Source organism: Homarus americanus, unplaced genomic scaffold (genome assembly GCF_018991925.1).
Source record: "Homarus americanus isolate GMGI-L3 unplaced genomic scaffold, GMGI_Hamer_2.0 scaffold19318, whole genome shotgun sequence".
NCBI classification, from domain to species: Eukaryota; Metazoa; Arthropoda; class Malacostraca; order Decapoda; family Nephropidae; genus Homarus; species Homarus americanus.
The window spans coordinates 4,936,389-4,951,108 of record NW_024732238.1 but is presented as its reverse complement, the minus strand read 5'-3'; the positions used below and the strand labels follow the sequence as shown (position 1 = coordinate 4,951,108).

Sequence of the window (14,720 nt, the reverse complement as noted above, 5' to 3'; positions counted from 1 at the left end):
AAGAGTAACACATCGCACCCCAAGAAAATCTACGACGTTTGGTAAGGTCACCCTGGGATACAATCATGCGTAGTAGTAGTGCTACAGTATGTAACCCAACAGACAACAGGATTACAAAAATGAATAGCATGGTAAATCCTCATTCTGTACTCTCAAATAGGACCAGTTAGAGTTATCAGAAACTTTTAGAAACTGCTTTGAATTATCCCGAAAATAAATTCCCTAGACCTAGTAATTTTTCATAATATATTCTGCCTTAACAACGCAGTAAATTCCTTCGATCATTTTATGGCAATGGACGAGGTGACGGTTCTGGGTAAACACAAGAAATACACTCTGCCACATTCGTAGTGATACGGTATATATAATTTGTAATAAAAGTTTAAAGTCCTGCTATAATAGTCGAGATAAGTTTATTTCTCTAGAAACATGGCCACCATTTGCAATGACGTCACTAATTCCAAACTCATTGCCGCAGTAGGAGGTAGTACAGTAGAAAGGATGGCCTCTTCAGACCCCAAATACCACGTTCAGGTAAGTTTTAAGTGTGTTTATTTTATGGTATAAGTCATGGACATTTCGTAAGTGAAGAAATGTGCCGTAAAGAGCAGCCTCAAACATGAGTTGGATGGATTTATGAGCGATAGGGGTTGGGTGTAAATGGGACTGCCCAGTATGGGCCAATAGGCCCTCTGCAGTTTCCTCCATTCTTATGTTCTTTTGGACATAAAAAAATCCCATGTTCACACCAGCTCAGCAGTCATGTACTCTTACCTGGTAGACCTTATCTTTTTTCCAGTGCATTTACAGAGTGTATCAATACTAGATGTATATACGAGTAAATTTAGAAGTAATGACATTGTTTTGAGAATGCCTAGTGCTAGGTAAACATGACAACATAGTGTTGTTATTGTTTTGATGATTCACCAATGAACCACTGGGATATATCATCATTTATATTAATTAATGGGTAAAATTTTATTTTAACTACCATAAGTATTTTGATGTTTAGATTCGAGATAGGCTATATTGGGTAATTTTAAGTTTTGGTCATCCCTGTACATGCAGACTTTGTTCTGATGGTTTGCGATGTGTTATGAACTATTTAGACCTTCATTTCTATCGGAAATCACTAGTTTTGAGTTACTACTCACCCTCCCCCCTTACCGATGTATATTAAGCTAACCTTAAAACTCATCATACCCTGGTGAAGAGGATAAAGGAAAAAGAAAAGTAACGGAGACGTGACCGATCACCCAAGCGGCTAACGAGCCGATCAGTGGTGGAGAGGATAAAAGTAAAAAGTAACATATGATCAATTTTCTTATGCACTCAAAAAATGTTTTGCGACTGAAATCCTGTAGAGATAATGTGTCTTGTTGTTTAAAGTACTTAATCCCATAGTTAAAATCTTAAGGTTCCCCAGATGACCAAAACCAAAATAATACCAATATTGTTTGGAATGTTTATACTAAGAAATTTGTTGTATGTGCAGCTAATATCCATTGAATTAGTTTATGTGCTTAGTAATATTTATATATTTAAAATAGTATTACTGTGTTGCACAATAAAACCCAATTAATTATCTAAAAACATTCATTTACAGAGCCGATCAGCCGAGAAGGTTGGACTGTGGAGGTATGGTGATGTTTGGTTCACACTCAGGATGGGTTGGGGTCGCCATGCTCGCCGGCGGGAGCGAGGACCGCCAGGCAGCGGCGGAGGTGGTGTAGCTTGCTGCGGCTGTAGCTAGAAGAGAGTTGGTTGGTGAGGATGCTCAGAGGAGGACAGCTTGTGGGTCGCCATGCTCGCCGGCGGGAGCGAGGGCCGCCAGGCAGGAGGAGGAGGTGTTGCTGGCTGATTGGTGTAGGTAGAAAGAGAGAGATCACCACGAGGTTAGGTCTTAAATAGTGGGGGGTAGGCGTGACTTAGTAGTTGACCTCCGTGATGTATGGCGGCGCTGGTTGACCCAGACCACGAGGCATACACTGGGGAATTCGCGGGGTCGGCTACGCAGCAACAAACAGCGTTTGTGGGGGAGAAATCCACTACAGGACAACCACAGCTGGTTGTCTTCTGCTAGGGAGCTCACCCCAACCAGTAACGTCACAACCAATGACAGAGCTTTTCGCAGTCACGTGACTTTTAGCAACTTTTAGCCCTTATTTTTTACACTTTTTGGCCTAATTTATTGAAAAAAATATCATTACCGTGGTGAATTTAAGTGTTTTCTTTACCCATTAACCTGCCATCTTACGAAAACTTCCGACCGTCAACTCGTCCATTCTCCGAGGGTAGGGTTCTTATACTAAGCTTCATCTCTCAAAATATCGCTAATGTCACCCGAAGAAACAAACTGAATATTCTGTAATAAATACTTCCAATGCGTTTTTTTTAATAAATATAATACTTCAATGCCAAAGAGTCCTTATCCTCCAGAGCGGACGTTACTTGAGTCCACGATGGCAAGGTTTAAGGGCGGGAACAACAGAATAAACACTATTACTGTTAGTAAAATACCACGAACAAGACCTCTTTTGTATTATTGTTTTTATTATTAATTAGATAGCCATAAACTACTTTAAATTACTATAAATATTATATTAGCGCTTAAATAAGTTGATATATAATTTAGTTATGGTGTATTACCAGAAAAATAAGATTTCTTTTTTGCTATTCGTGGTAACCTATGTAACATCAAAGATCGTGAAATAAACAACAACACGTTTCCAAGGAATATCTTTTAACAGCAGTAGTGATTCCTAGTGACTTAGTTTGTGTTTAGATATACTCTGTGCTATGTTGTAAGTACCATTATTATAATTCTGTAACTTCTGTGTAAATGTGATAGATATATTAAGTGTTGTTAAGTTTGGTGATAAGATGTATTAGCTCAGTATGGTGGACAGAAAACGTGAAAAGAATGACATTTTGATGGTGTTCCCTTAACGAGGATAATTATGTTTGATTATGATATGAACACTCTATGATTCATGTTATACTGTATTTAAATTCAGGAAATGTATCGGCAAAACTATTGAAAATAAGGGCGCTTCATGTCTTACACAAATAACTGATAGTAACAGGAAGTTATATCCTGTTTTGTTTGTCGCTGTGACTTGGTATGTAATCTGGTGGTTCGTTTAATCCCTTGATTTAGTTTGAAATTGTCTCTTTATGCTGAAATACGCCATAGGAAAGTTTTGTCAATATGTATCATATCATAGTACAGCACAGTACATGAATAGGGGTCCGACTAATTACCCAAATGTACCCAAATGTAGCCGCAATGAAGTCAAATAATGGTCCTACGTGAATTAATCGGGTTACTAATCACTTCTCGACTAGTATTTGGTGTCACAAAGTCACAAAAAATTGGTAAACTTAATTTAATCTGAGTTAATAGATCAAGTGCATGTACCTAACCTAACCTAACACACAACTCAGATTAAATTAAGTTTACCAATATTTTGTGACTTTATGACACCAAATAATAATCGAGAAGTGATTCACAGCCCGATTTACGCTTGTACGACCATCATTTGACTTCATTGCGGCTACATTTGGGTAATTACTCGCTCCCTCGGTATATGCACGCGATCTATTAACTCAGATTAAAGTAAGTTTTCCAATTTTTTGTGACTTTGTGACACCAAATACTAGTCGAGAAGTGATTAGCAGTCCGATTTATTCATGTAGGACCATTATTTGACTTCATTGCAGCTACATTTGGGTAATTAGTCGGACCGCATGAAATAGTGGGTCAATATTGATTAAGGACCGCCCACGATATTTTGGGATGAATTATGTTTACCTGTATAATTCAATTTTTTAATAAATTTCACATTCACATCTCGGGGAAATTGAACTATAAGAAAGATACAACTCATCCCTTAAGAGTTAACTTGGACCCAAGAAACTAAGTGTAAAATTCATAAAAACCTTACTGACCCAACCTAACCTAACTTAGGAAGTAGCTGCATACAGTCATCATATCACAGAGAAAGAGAGAGAGAGAGAGTGTGTGTGCATGTCTGGGACCTCGACAACTTGTCAACTGAGCTGACTGGCGGAAACACCATTGCATTGGTCAAATTTCTGGTCTCTCATGATTGATTAAACAGCATTATGTCGCTTTTGCCCCATTATTGTATGAGGAGGTACGGCTAAGCTCAGAAGAGAAGCATTCGCCCATGAAACCCCGTAGATTAAAAACAAATTTTTATTTTATTTTAAAAGTGTATTGGATATTTTGCCATGGCTGGCTAAGTTCCTACTAACGCTATTTTACCCCGAGTTCACTTTGATTGGCAAAGTACTTTCTGTTCAATATGACGAGGGGTCCGACCCCCGGCTAGGAAGTTAGGTAAGGTTAGGTAGGTTTCTTTGGTTGGTTTGGTCAAGTACTGTTAGGTTCTAGTAAATGTCGCCTTTTTTAGAATGATAAGTTTCCATGCACAACAGAAATATGATTAAGTATGTTTACAGCTACACAACGATTGACTCATGGTGAAATAAATGCCAAATGCCGCCAGAGTCATGGTCAAATATAGTTCTCGTGTTCTCTGGTAATGGACGATTAGCCAATCAGATTGCATTCATGGTAGAATAGGGCTAGTAGGAACTTAACCGGTCATGGCAAAATATCCACTGCCTTTTAAATGCAAGAAGAAATAACTTGAGTATTAAATCGTAGGCGGTTCTAAAACAAATATTTTCCGAATGGTGGAGTGTAACTTATCCTTGAGGTAAGCTTTTGTTTGGTCAGAAGCTGTAGGTGTGAATTTATAATTTGTACCTTTCATATTGTGGCAAAAGATAGACAAAATAAGGGTAATCTTGAATTAAATTTGCGTATAATTACGAGCACCGTTGTTGACATTAGGTGAGACTTGGACCTTTCCGAAGCATCAGATTCTTATATACATATTATATAATTTGTCTCATGAAATGGACCAAACTAACCTTCACGTTGGTAAATGTCATAAAAATAATATTACATAAACTTATTCCTTTCCATTTTTGGGGCATTTCAAGAATATGTTTCTCAAGTTGCTGATTATGGGGCACAATCATCGTAAAGTTTATTATCAGAAACTTCTTTCTTGCCCCTAGCATATTAAGAAATAAAAAGGTGGGGGAATTATGATTTTCGTAATTTAGTTCGAGTGATCTTCCTGGATTCTTTTTATATGGTTAAAGTAACACAACCCTGTTATAAATCAGGGTACTGTATTAATTTTAGATGCAACAAATTTTTTACATAAATTGTTACTTTCCTTAGGGCTATTGGCTTTATCAGTGCTGATGCCAGCCTTAGGTTTGTCCACTAAATTCTATTTGTGCAGTGAAGATACTGTATGAAACAATTGGCATAGCCTCATCAGATTCATATCCTGGCTTCACTGAATTTGTCTCATTTATAGGTACAGTACAGTATATACAGAGTAATCTGTCTCATATTTTTAGTTTTATCAGTTTTCCTAATTCTTTTTCTTTATTTCAGAATTTTAACCTGCATATCAATTGAAGTATTGGTACTGTATAAGTGAAGGACTGTTAAGATTTCTTCTGCATGAAAAAAGTTGTATTTTGAACTTTATTAGCATGAGAGGAAGATGAACAAGTGCATAGCCAGTAAAGCAAATATGGAAGGACAATCTCTTAAATTCTCTGTTATGTATTCCTATAGGAACAGTTATGAGAGGGCACCCGGTAAATACCCCTCCTCTCCTCCTTACCGTTATATGCCAGCGGGTTACATACCAGTGCCGGGGCCCCCTTACACTTACCCAGTACCTGCCTTTAATGTACGACCACCAACCTCATATTATCAGGGTGCCCCATCTAGTAACATGAGTCCATACCATTCACCAGTGCCTCTTCAGTATAACTCAGGACATTATTATGGCATGCCTGTGTCTCAGTCATACACCAGAAGTGGAATCACAGGGTCCTACTCAAATCCACCAGCAGGAAGGATGCCATCTTATCCCATGCCTTACATGACAAGGTCACCACCAGCTTTTCAACATCCTGTGTCGAATCAAGTGTATCTTTCTCAGCCACAACAATTATATGTTCATCCTCCAACTTATACCACATCCAAACCTCCACAGAACTCACCAAATACTTCTTTGCATTCTTCAGTTCCAACACCTGATTCATTACCTGAAGATTCATTGATTTGTTCTGTAGGGAGTGATGATGTACCAAATGTAAACATTGGTGAAGGACAAATGCTGATAAGGGGTTCCATTGTTGCCTATGAGAGTTTTGAAACAAAAGTTTTGCTAGACACTGGCAGTAGCATAAAACTAACTGTTGAGAGAGACATCATATATGTGAACGGTAAGAAAATTAACCCATCGCAAATCCTGAGTAAAGTAATTCCTAAAAAGACTTCTTTAAAAGTTGTATTCAGAGAAGTGGAGCCAGACAGTTCAGATGATATGGTGAATGAAAAGTACACTGCAGTAGTGGCATGGTTTGGTGATGTCCCTTCCAGTGTAGGGTTTGTTCCTTCTTTCTCACTATTGTACATGGAAGACAATAAGGGAAGTAGTGAAGAAGACTTATATGGCTTGAAGAACTGTTCCAGTGAATTAGACTTGACTAATTGCAAACAAGGAATAATCTCTCACATTATTGGTTACGTGTGGTGGGCAGATAAGGAGAGAGGAATCTTACGTATATATGAATATAAGGGTTGGGGGCCCAAGTTTAGTGGTATTTTATTCACCCCAAATAATTTACACTTTGAAGGTCAGAAGATTGACTGTCAGGAGTTGCACCTACTCATTGCTCACGTCAACAAGTGTGAAGTTTATGCACGTAAGGTAAAGTCTAAGGTGGTATTTGGAATGAAGGTGCAATGGGAAGCAGTACATGTTGAGTGTGGTGAGCTTCCTCTATCCCTCAAATATCGTGAAACAGGTGATGACAGTGACAGTTCACATTATGAGTCCTTATCAGATTATGCCAGTGACAGAGTTTCAGATGATGAGGATATTGATCTTACCAATAACACATCAAAACCTGTAACAGAAAACAGTGAAGAGGAAGAAAATCCATGCAACTATCCTCAAAATGAGACAGGTGATTGTAAGAAAGCTTCAAGAGAATGCCTGTCAGAAGAGCTTCAAGACCTATCTATCAGTCATTTTAATGACGTGGAATATTCAGGAAGGCACCTTGCTGGAAACATCGTGGAATTGTGCTCAGATGGAGATGGCTTGGGTGTGGCTAAGTGGTTGAGTATGGAGTATGGTGATGTCTTCATTAAGTTCAAACAGGAGCGGATGTACTTTGATCGTGTTCCATTAACTAAAATGTGTCACATACCTCCATCAGTGTATGTTAAGAGCTGTAATCTTTACGTACTTCCGATTGAAAGTGAGGAATATAATGGGTACACCGTGAGGCTGCTCGCCACTTGTGGATGGATATGTGCCAAGCCTATGATTATTCCTCGTCCAGGATCTCAGGCCAATGCTAGAGTATCCATCACTCATTTACGTTTGAAGAGTAAAAAGGTAAAGAACAAGTCCCCCCCAGGGCTGACAAAGACCAAAGGTAGTACTAAATTGGGGCCAAAAAGTGTTTGTAGTGATAGCAAAAATATCGGCTTAATCAGTCCAAATATGCTAAACCAAGCTGTCGACACTGAAAAACATTTACTTAAGCCAGATGATTTTAAAGTTTCTTGTGATGTTACTAAGGGTGCTGACAACTCCATCAACTCTACATTAGAAAAAGGAAAGCCAAAGAATAATGGAACCTTATCACTTGATGTCTTCATGTCCAACCACAGCATCAGCTCCATATATGATAGTACTATAGTGAGCACAGATTTGTTGAGGAACACACTACCCAGTAACTGTTCCTCTGTGAGCAGTACCTCACCTGGCAGGACCAGTTTCTCTTACAGTAATACTTCATCTGATAAGGGATATTCCTCAATAGGTAAGAAGATTTGATGAAAAAAAAATTATACAGTAGACAGTAATCTAATTTTGAATGTAAATTATATTCTAAAACTGAATGCAGTTCATATAATGAATAGACCTGAACGTCTGTTGAAAAGATTTTGTTTTTACTGTAGATGGATATTGATAGATAGATATTTAGTCAAACTTATTTACAAGTTTACATTGATTCAGCATGTATATTTTATAAACAATGCAGGTGTACTGTTCAGCATGTATTTAGACAATGCATGTATGTGTACCTGTATATGTACACTTCAGAATGTACAGTCAAGGTCAAAAGTTTGCTCCCTCCCAAAAGGAAGCAGCATTGACTCCAAACGAGATACAACAGCTAGGGTAAGTCAATTCGGAGACCCATTCCCGTGATTCAGTTTCACCATGGGGAGCAAACTTTTGTCCCCAACTGTACCTGTACTGTTATACAGTATAGGTATACTGTGCAGATATACTGTACAATATACATACACTGTAGGTACACAAGTGATGGATAGTATTACAAGGCTAAGTAATGATAGATCATAGAAATCACTATTAGAAATTGAGGTAATGGCTTCATAATGGTACAGTATTGTGTAATAGAAGTGTTCACTTGTTTATTGTGTACCGTATTGGTTTGAGAATTCTCATTTCTGTAGCAGTTTACATCATTAAAGTGCTGTATGTTTAAGTATTTGAAACATTAAAAAATGTTTTGTTACTTTCTCAGTCATTGGTGAATCTAAAAAGAATATTATTGTTTTCTTAATAATTGGTAAAGCAACTTCCTACACACGTTTTGATAATGTTATTAATGAATGGTTAAACATATAGGATGGATCACTTCATAATTAGACACCCCAGCTTATTTCACCTGATGATTAACGACCGTACTGCTACATAGGGGGTTAGGTTAGTATTAGGGTGGTTAATCTTTGTGTCAAAAAAAGCTTGGGTGTTTAATGTTTAGATAATTATAAAATCATTTAAAACTTTTTGTGTTTTTAATGACAAAGAGGTTTTTTATGATGCAGATGAGACAAATGAGCAAACCCTACATACTGGTGAGGTGGTGGAAGTTCACAGCAACATGGGGAAGCTCCTGGCAACAGATGGCACTCAGCACTACTTCTACAGAGATCATTGCTTTTTGTATGGCATCAGTCTGCGGCAAGTGGAACTTTGGCACGTGCTCGTTCATGGTGAGTGCTTTTATCCCCCCAGTACTCTTAGTATTAACTTAAGCCTTTGCTCAGAGGGGATGGGTAGGTGAGGCAGGGGGTGCCAGAAGTACAGTACAGTATTTAGTGTTGATATCAGCTTTATGGGATTTAAGGGTTACATAAATCATAATTTCAGAAATTCAGGATACAGGTTTCCCTTTCTTTCATGATAAGTACTGCCTTCTCAAGAACCAGATTTTAAAGTTACAGTGTAAGATTTTGTATTGATTTCGAAGAGATTTCACCATTCAATATTTTAATATTGTGATAATATTTTGTCAAACTAAATTTTATTATGTTCAAAAATTTTAATGAAAATAAGAATTGAATTGAGAGGTTTTATTTTTTAATGATATGAGTGATACAGTACTTTGTAACAGCAAATCCTGAAATTATTATATTGCAGGTCAGATGATTCAGTTCAGGCTTAGCAAGACCAGCACAAATCGAGCTAAGGTGACAGAGGTAGTGATTGGTTCACGCCATGTAAATAGCAAAGAGGAAATTGCCTCACACATAAATGATTGGTGCAAGAATAATGCTGTTCCCGATGTTGCTCACAATATACTCGTAAGTCCTCCTTGCTTGTTATTTCTGATCATTTATAATCCACATCTCCTTTATACTGTACTCATAATTACAGTGTTTATAGATAAATTACTTTAAACACAATATTAAGCCTTTTCTTCCTCACATAACATCTTCTTTTCAACAGGTAAAGCAGCTCAGGCAACTGTAAGAAATAAATTTATTTTATAAATGAATCAAAGGCGACCATACAAATGATTCCTGACACACTGGAGTCATAAGCTAAGGAATTTATGTTTTATACTTAACTTACCATGTTGTAATTTACTAATGAAACCGCTAATGTAGTTACATATTAGTCTTAAGCCTTAACATTTATACGCACGTGTCTGATGATAACTACGTCACAAGTTAATGTTTGTAAGAAATGTTGTTCACATCTAAGAGTTATTAGTATTTAAGACATATATGTATAATAATGGCACTTTGCAATTAAGGTATTTGGTAGTGTACATACATTAATTAGCTACACGTTGCATTTGAGGTGTATGTATACCATACTATACTTGCTAAGCCTAGTTAAGCACTTTTTATGCATTAGTCTTGTAGCAGCACTGAGGAAGGTTATTTTTAGGGATAATTTTCCAAATCGCTAATAGTATTTAGAATTATAGTTTTTGTTTCAGGGTACTATAAATATAAATTTTGCCTGTGAAATTATTAAATGATCTTGCAATATTTTATTTGCAGTGCTTAGACAAGGATTTTGTACATAAATATCAAATGTGGGTGTTTTTAGGTGCTTTTGATTTCATTTAGTTAGTAGAGAATTGTAGGGTTAGTTTGATTTTCTTATCTGTATACAGCATATACAATGCGTACAGTATTGAATAAAACAGCTGTAACAATGTAATCATATGTAGGGCATGCCACAGAAAATAGTATAGTATACACTTAATTTATATTTTTTACTACCTGACAAATCTGATACTGTACATATAAGAAAACATGTTAGATTAAAGCATGTAAGACTAAAACAATAAGAACATTAGTATTTTTAAGGAAAGAATTTTGATATACTGTACAGTATACTACAGTACTTTTGATTTTGCTTAAAGTTATACCTGCTAATGCATTTGCTTTATATTGTTTATTCATATACAGTATATACAGTACTGTAATATAATATATATATATATATATATATATATATATATATATATATATATATATATATATATATATATATATATATATATATATATATATATATATATATATATATATATATATATATATATATATATATATATATATATATATATATATATATATATATATATACATATATATATATATGCTGTATATATATCCTGTATATATATTTTGACTAGATTCATGACATATGAGTGAATTGTGGTAGTTATGAGACACAAAATGAAGCAGGAAATTTGTTCTCTTGCATTTCAGCATTATGCCTTCCTCAGAGAGAATTATGCAAATGTTATGAAAGCTTCCCCCGCTTAGATAAATTTGGGTTCTGGAAAAAAAATCAAATCACGCACTCCCAGGAGTCAACTGGGCAGCCGCATCCCCACTAGCCCTCTCCCTACCATGCTGAGGTGTGAGTTATGTCATGGTTATTTTTCAACTCGTAATTTAGGGTACATAGACATAACTTTCTTCGTATTTTGTTATTTAGTTATATGCACACACAATCCTACATAGAGAATATGTAAAAATAAATTATATAATAAAAAACATAAAGGGAATGAACATTTCTTTGGGTTCCAATGAGAATTAGCAGGATGAAATGGGGGGGGGGGGCTATGTTTTCGTTAGTTTTCAACTCATAATTTTGGGTAGATAAACATAACTTTTCTTATTATTTTTTTACTCTATTGCAGGTGCACTTAATTTTACATAAATAATGTGCAAAAAGTAAAAGAAATAACTGCCCGGTACCTTAAGGTCAAAAACATAAAGGAAATACATTTAACATTTTTTTTTTGTGAAAGCGAGAGGGGGAGCATTGCTAAGGATCGGCAGAGGCATTGTCCTTAGCCGGGCTGCATTGCTATGGTGAGGCTCGAGGCCACATAGCCAGTGTTTATGCAACTGGCGGTGTTAAACTTTCATTTAGCCTTTCCTCAATGGTTTTAGCTGCATAATTTCCTCTAGATAGTATTTTATTAATGTATACTGTATTTAAAGTGTTTCATGTTTTGGGTTATGATATTGGGGTTTTCTTGTCATTGAGGAAGTAGCCCAATTTTTCCCATGTTCTTTTATTTGCAATATGAAAATTCACTTAATGAATGGTTTTTCAGGAAACAACCGTTTCATATTGTGGAGGATACCTGCACTACAGTATATACATATACAGGGAGATTTATCCAAACTCTTTCATGATTTTCTGGGTGTATTCTTGAGACAATTATAGGGAAAAACGATGTATTAGCCCCTCAGTTTTTATATAAATGTCAGAGCAGTACATTAAGTTTATATAATCATATCACCCCCTATAAAATTCCACTGGCTATGAGGTGACATGGTCACATCACGTGATGGGTAAGTTCCTGGAGGACCGGCCCTAATAATGCTAGGTCAGGACATAGAAGCCGGCTATTGCAGGCACTCTTACTCAACCCCAACAGGACGTATTTTAGAAGAGCTATTTAATATAACCTCCGTCCTCATTTAACACTCATTGCTACAGTGATTAAGTTGCGGTGATATACACTTGGAACTGTACAAAATATATTTTCTTAATAAGTAGAAGAAAGACAGTTGGGTTTCGCTTTTAAAAACCCTATATACTTTTACATGTTCCAGCCTTATTAACTCATCAAGAATTAACGGTTAAAGGGCCACTTCAACGACAAAATGTTGAAACCTTTATAGTTTCCTAGTTACAGCACTTGCCTGCAATTTATGAAAGAATTTAGAAACTCACCACTTACTGTATATGTAATACTGTATCATAGTTTAAAGCTACCCAAGCATTTATTTATTTTTCTTATAATACAAACCCCAACCCTAGGAAGTGGATGGGATAGCTTTTAGTTTGTGTGTATGTCTGTAAACAAATGTTTCACTTGTCTCCAATCATAAGTTCCTAGAACCAACTTGTCTAACAAATTGTAATAAAATTCCACAAAAGTTGACACAACTTGTGTAAAGGAATGAATGAATTATGGGCCACCTTCCCAAATGATCCTGCTTCAGTAATTTATGGCTGAGTTATGACTTTCTTGTGTAGTAAACCACAGCAAGAGAAGATGTTGCCTTCATATAAGGAGTAAAAACTAGCCATTGTTTATTTATGACCACAGCATACCAAACCTTGTAAAATGGGGACCATTTTAGTGTGGCTCAGTTGAGAGGCACTGTTGTTAATTAATTGTGTACTGCAACTGAAATTGTTACTTTTATACAACATCCAGCAGTGTTGATACCACAATTATGGTTTGTGGTAAAGAGTTTGAAAATATTGTGCTTGTCTTTTATGAACTACAGTGTGACCTGCAAGATAACTTCACCTTCATATAGAAAAGAAAACTGAGGGTGAGGTTTTACTGTTGTTTAACTGGCCTTCTGCTACATGAACTATATGGAGAGATATGTACCTGTTCTATAATTATTTATGTTTAAAATAAAATCTTTAGGGTGATAAGATTGTCAGATTCTGTACTGTTCTATTAATTCCAAACCTGACATAGGTGGGTTCACAGCTCAGTTGGTATAGTATTTCTCATAAAAGCAATTGGTCATAAGTTTATTTCCCAACTGGAATGAAGAATTGGATTCTCTCCTTATACTGGAAGTACTCTCAAAGGTAAATGAAATTATCATCGAGTGTACCAGCCAATGATGGAATGACTCATTAGTGGGCTAGTATCCTGCCAAGTTGGTGAAGTACCACTGTATGTAACACACTAGCTGATTATTGTTAAGAATCAAGAAGTGGAACCCTTCCTAAACACCATGGCAGGAAGTGAATTGTATGATTGAAAAAAAAACAGACATTGACCAAAGTTTCAGTGAGACCCATGGCTTTTGTTTTATCAGTGAAACCAGAGGGTTTCCATCATTACACACATTACAGAAGCCATCCAAAGTTTATTCATCAAACTTTGCACAAGGTTATAGGAGACTATGACAATATTGTACCATAAACAGCTGACTGGAGGACACTGGAAGATTCGTGTAATGTAAAGAACAGCTTGTTTTTCTTTAAGTTAATTAATTTGTATCATATGTAGCATCACAAGATGGTTAATTTGTAAATGATGATCACACACACTTATGTTTATAGGAGGGGAATTCACATAATCTAAAGATTGTAAAAAGTTTCCTTAATACTTTTACGTATAAGGTGAATAAGGGAATCAGGCTGTGGATTATTTTAATAATTTTTAGTGTGTGGAGAGCAAACTTGTGTTATTATTAGTATTGTTTAAATATTCATAATACTGTAGTGTTAGTGTTATTTTATGGTGACCACAATTTTCAGGGGTCATTGATATATTCTATTTGTGTGTAAGACATTGTTTTACACAAGTACTTCTTAACCTTTTACACACTGTACTGCTCTTAGATCATTCTCAAATTGTATAGACACCACAGAGGAGTACTGTATAGTACTAGGCTCAGTGATGAAATATGAATGTAGAAAACAAAAGGTGAGAGATAACAAGCTGAAGCACTGAGTACCTATTTGCTCATATCCTCATCTTGCTTATGTAATATACACAGTGAATCCTTTACTGCCATATTAATTCACAACGCGTCCTATTAATGGTGCTCAGGAGTTTGAATCATCAGGTTCATTGAAGCAAACACTATCATGTACAAAATGGAAATTAGTACACAGTCAGGTCATCAACAAGGTTAATGTTGCCCCATTGCTTCACAGAACCAAACATCATCATAACCCTTCACCAAACTCAATATGAAGTAGCCCAGTTGTGTGAAAAAGCTTTTGTACAGGTATGTATAG

General features: G+C 36.1%; 1 protein-coding gene across 2 annotated transcripts; it reads left to right on the top strand.

Moving 5' to 3' along the window:
- The first annotated feature begins 2,705 nt into the window (after positions 1-2,705).
- LOC121868361 lies at positions 2,706-10,846 on the top strand. 2 transcript variants are annotated; one of them, XM_042368883.1, is made up of 5 exons: positions 2,712-2,804; positions 5,507-7,965; positions 9,002-9,169; positions 9,597-9,760; positions 9,906-10,846. In XM_042368883.1, the coding sequence occupies exons 2-5, from the start codon at positions 5,619-5,621 to the stop codon at positions 9,927-9,929; spliced, it is 2,703 nt and encodes a 900-aa protein (XP_042224817.1). In that variant the 5' UTR covers positions 2,712-2,804; positions 5,507-5,618; the 3' UTR covers positions 9,930-10,846. The 2 variants fall into 2 exon arrangements, with proteins under 2 accessions (XP_042224816.1, XP_042224817.1); XM_042368882.1 differs by lacking the exon at positions 9,906-10,846 and having other exon boundaries at positions 2,706-2,804; positions 9,597-9,865.
- The last annotated feature ends 3,874 nt before the right edge of the window (positions 10,847-14,720 follow it).

Excerpts from the sequence above, each read along its gene's own strand:
- LOC121868361 (XM_042368882.1), top strand. The coding sequence starts at position 5,619 with ATGAACAAGTGCATAGCCAGTAAAGCAAATATGGAAGGACAATCTCTT. Across the intron at positions 7,966-9,001 it reads TAAGGGATATTCCTCAATAG|ATGAGACAAATGAGCAAACC; the intron begins GTAAGAAGATTT and ends TTTATGATGCAG. Across the intron at positions 9,170-9,596 it reads TTGGCACGTGCTCGTTCATG|GTCAGATGATTCAGTTCAGG; the intron begins GTGAGTGCTTTT and ends ATTATATTGCAG.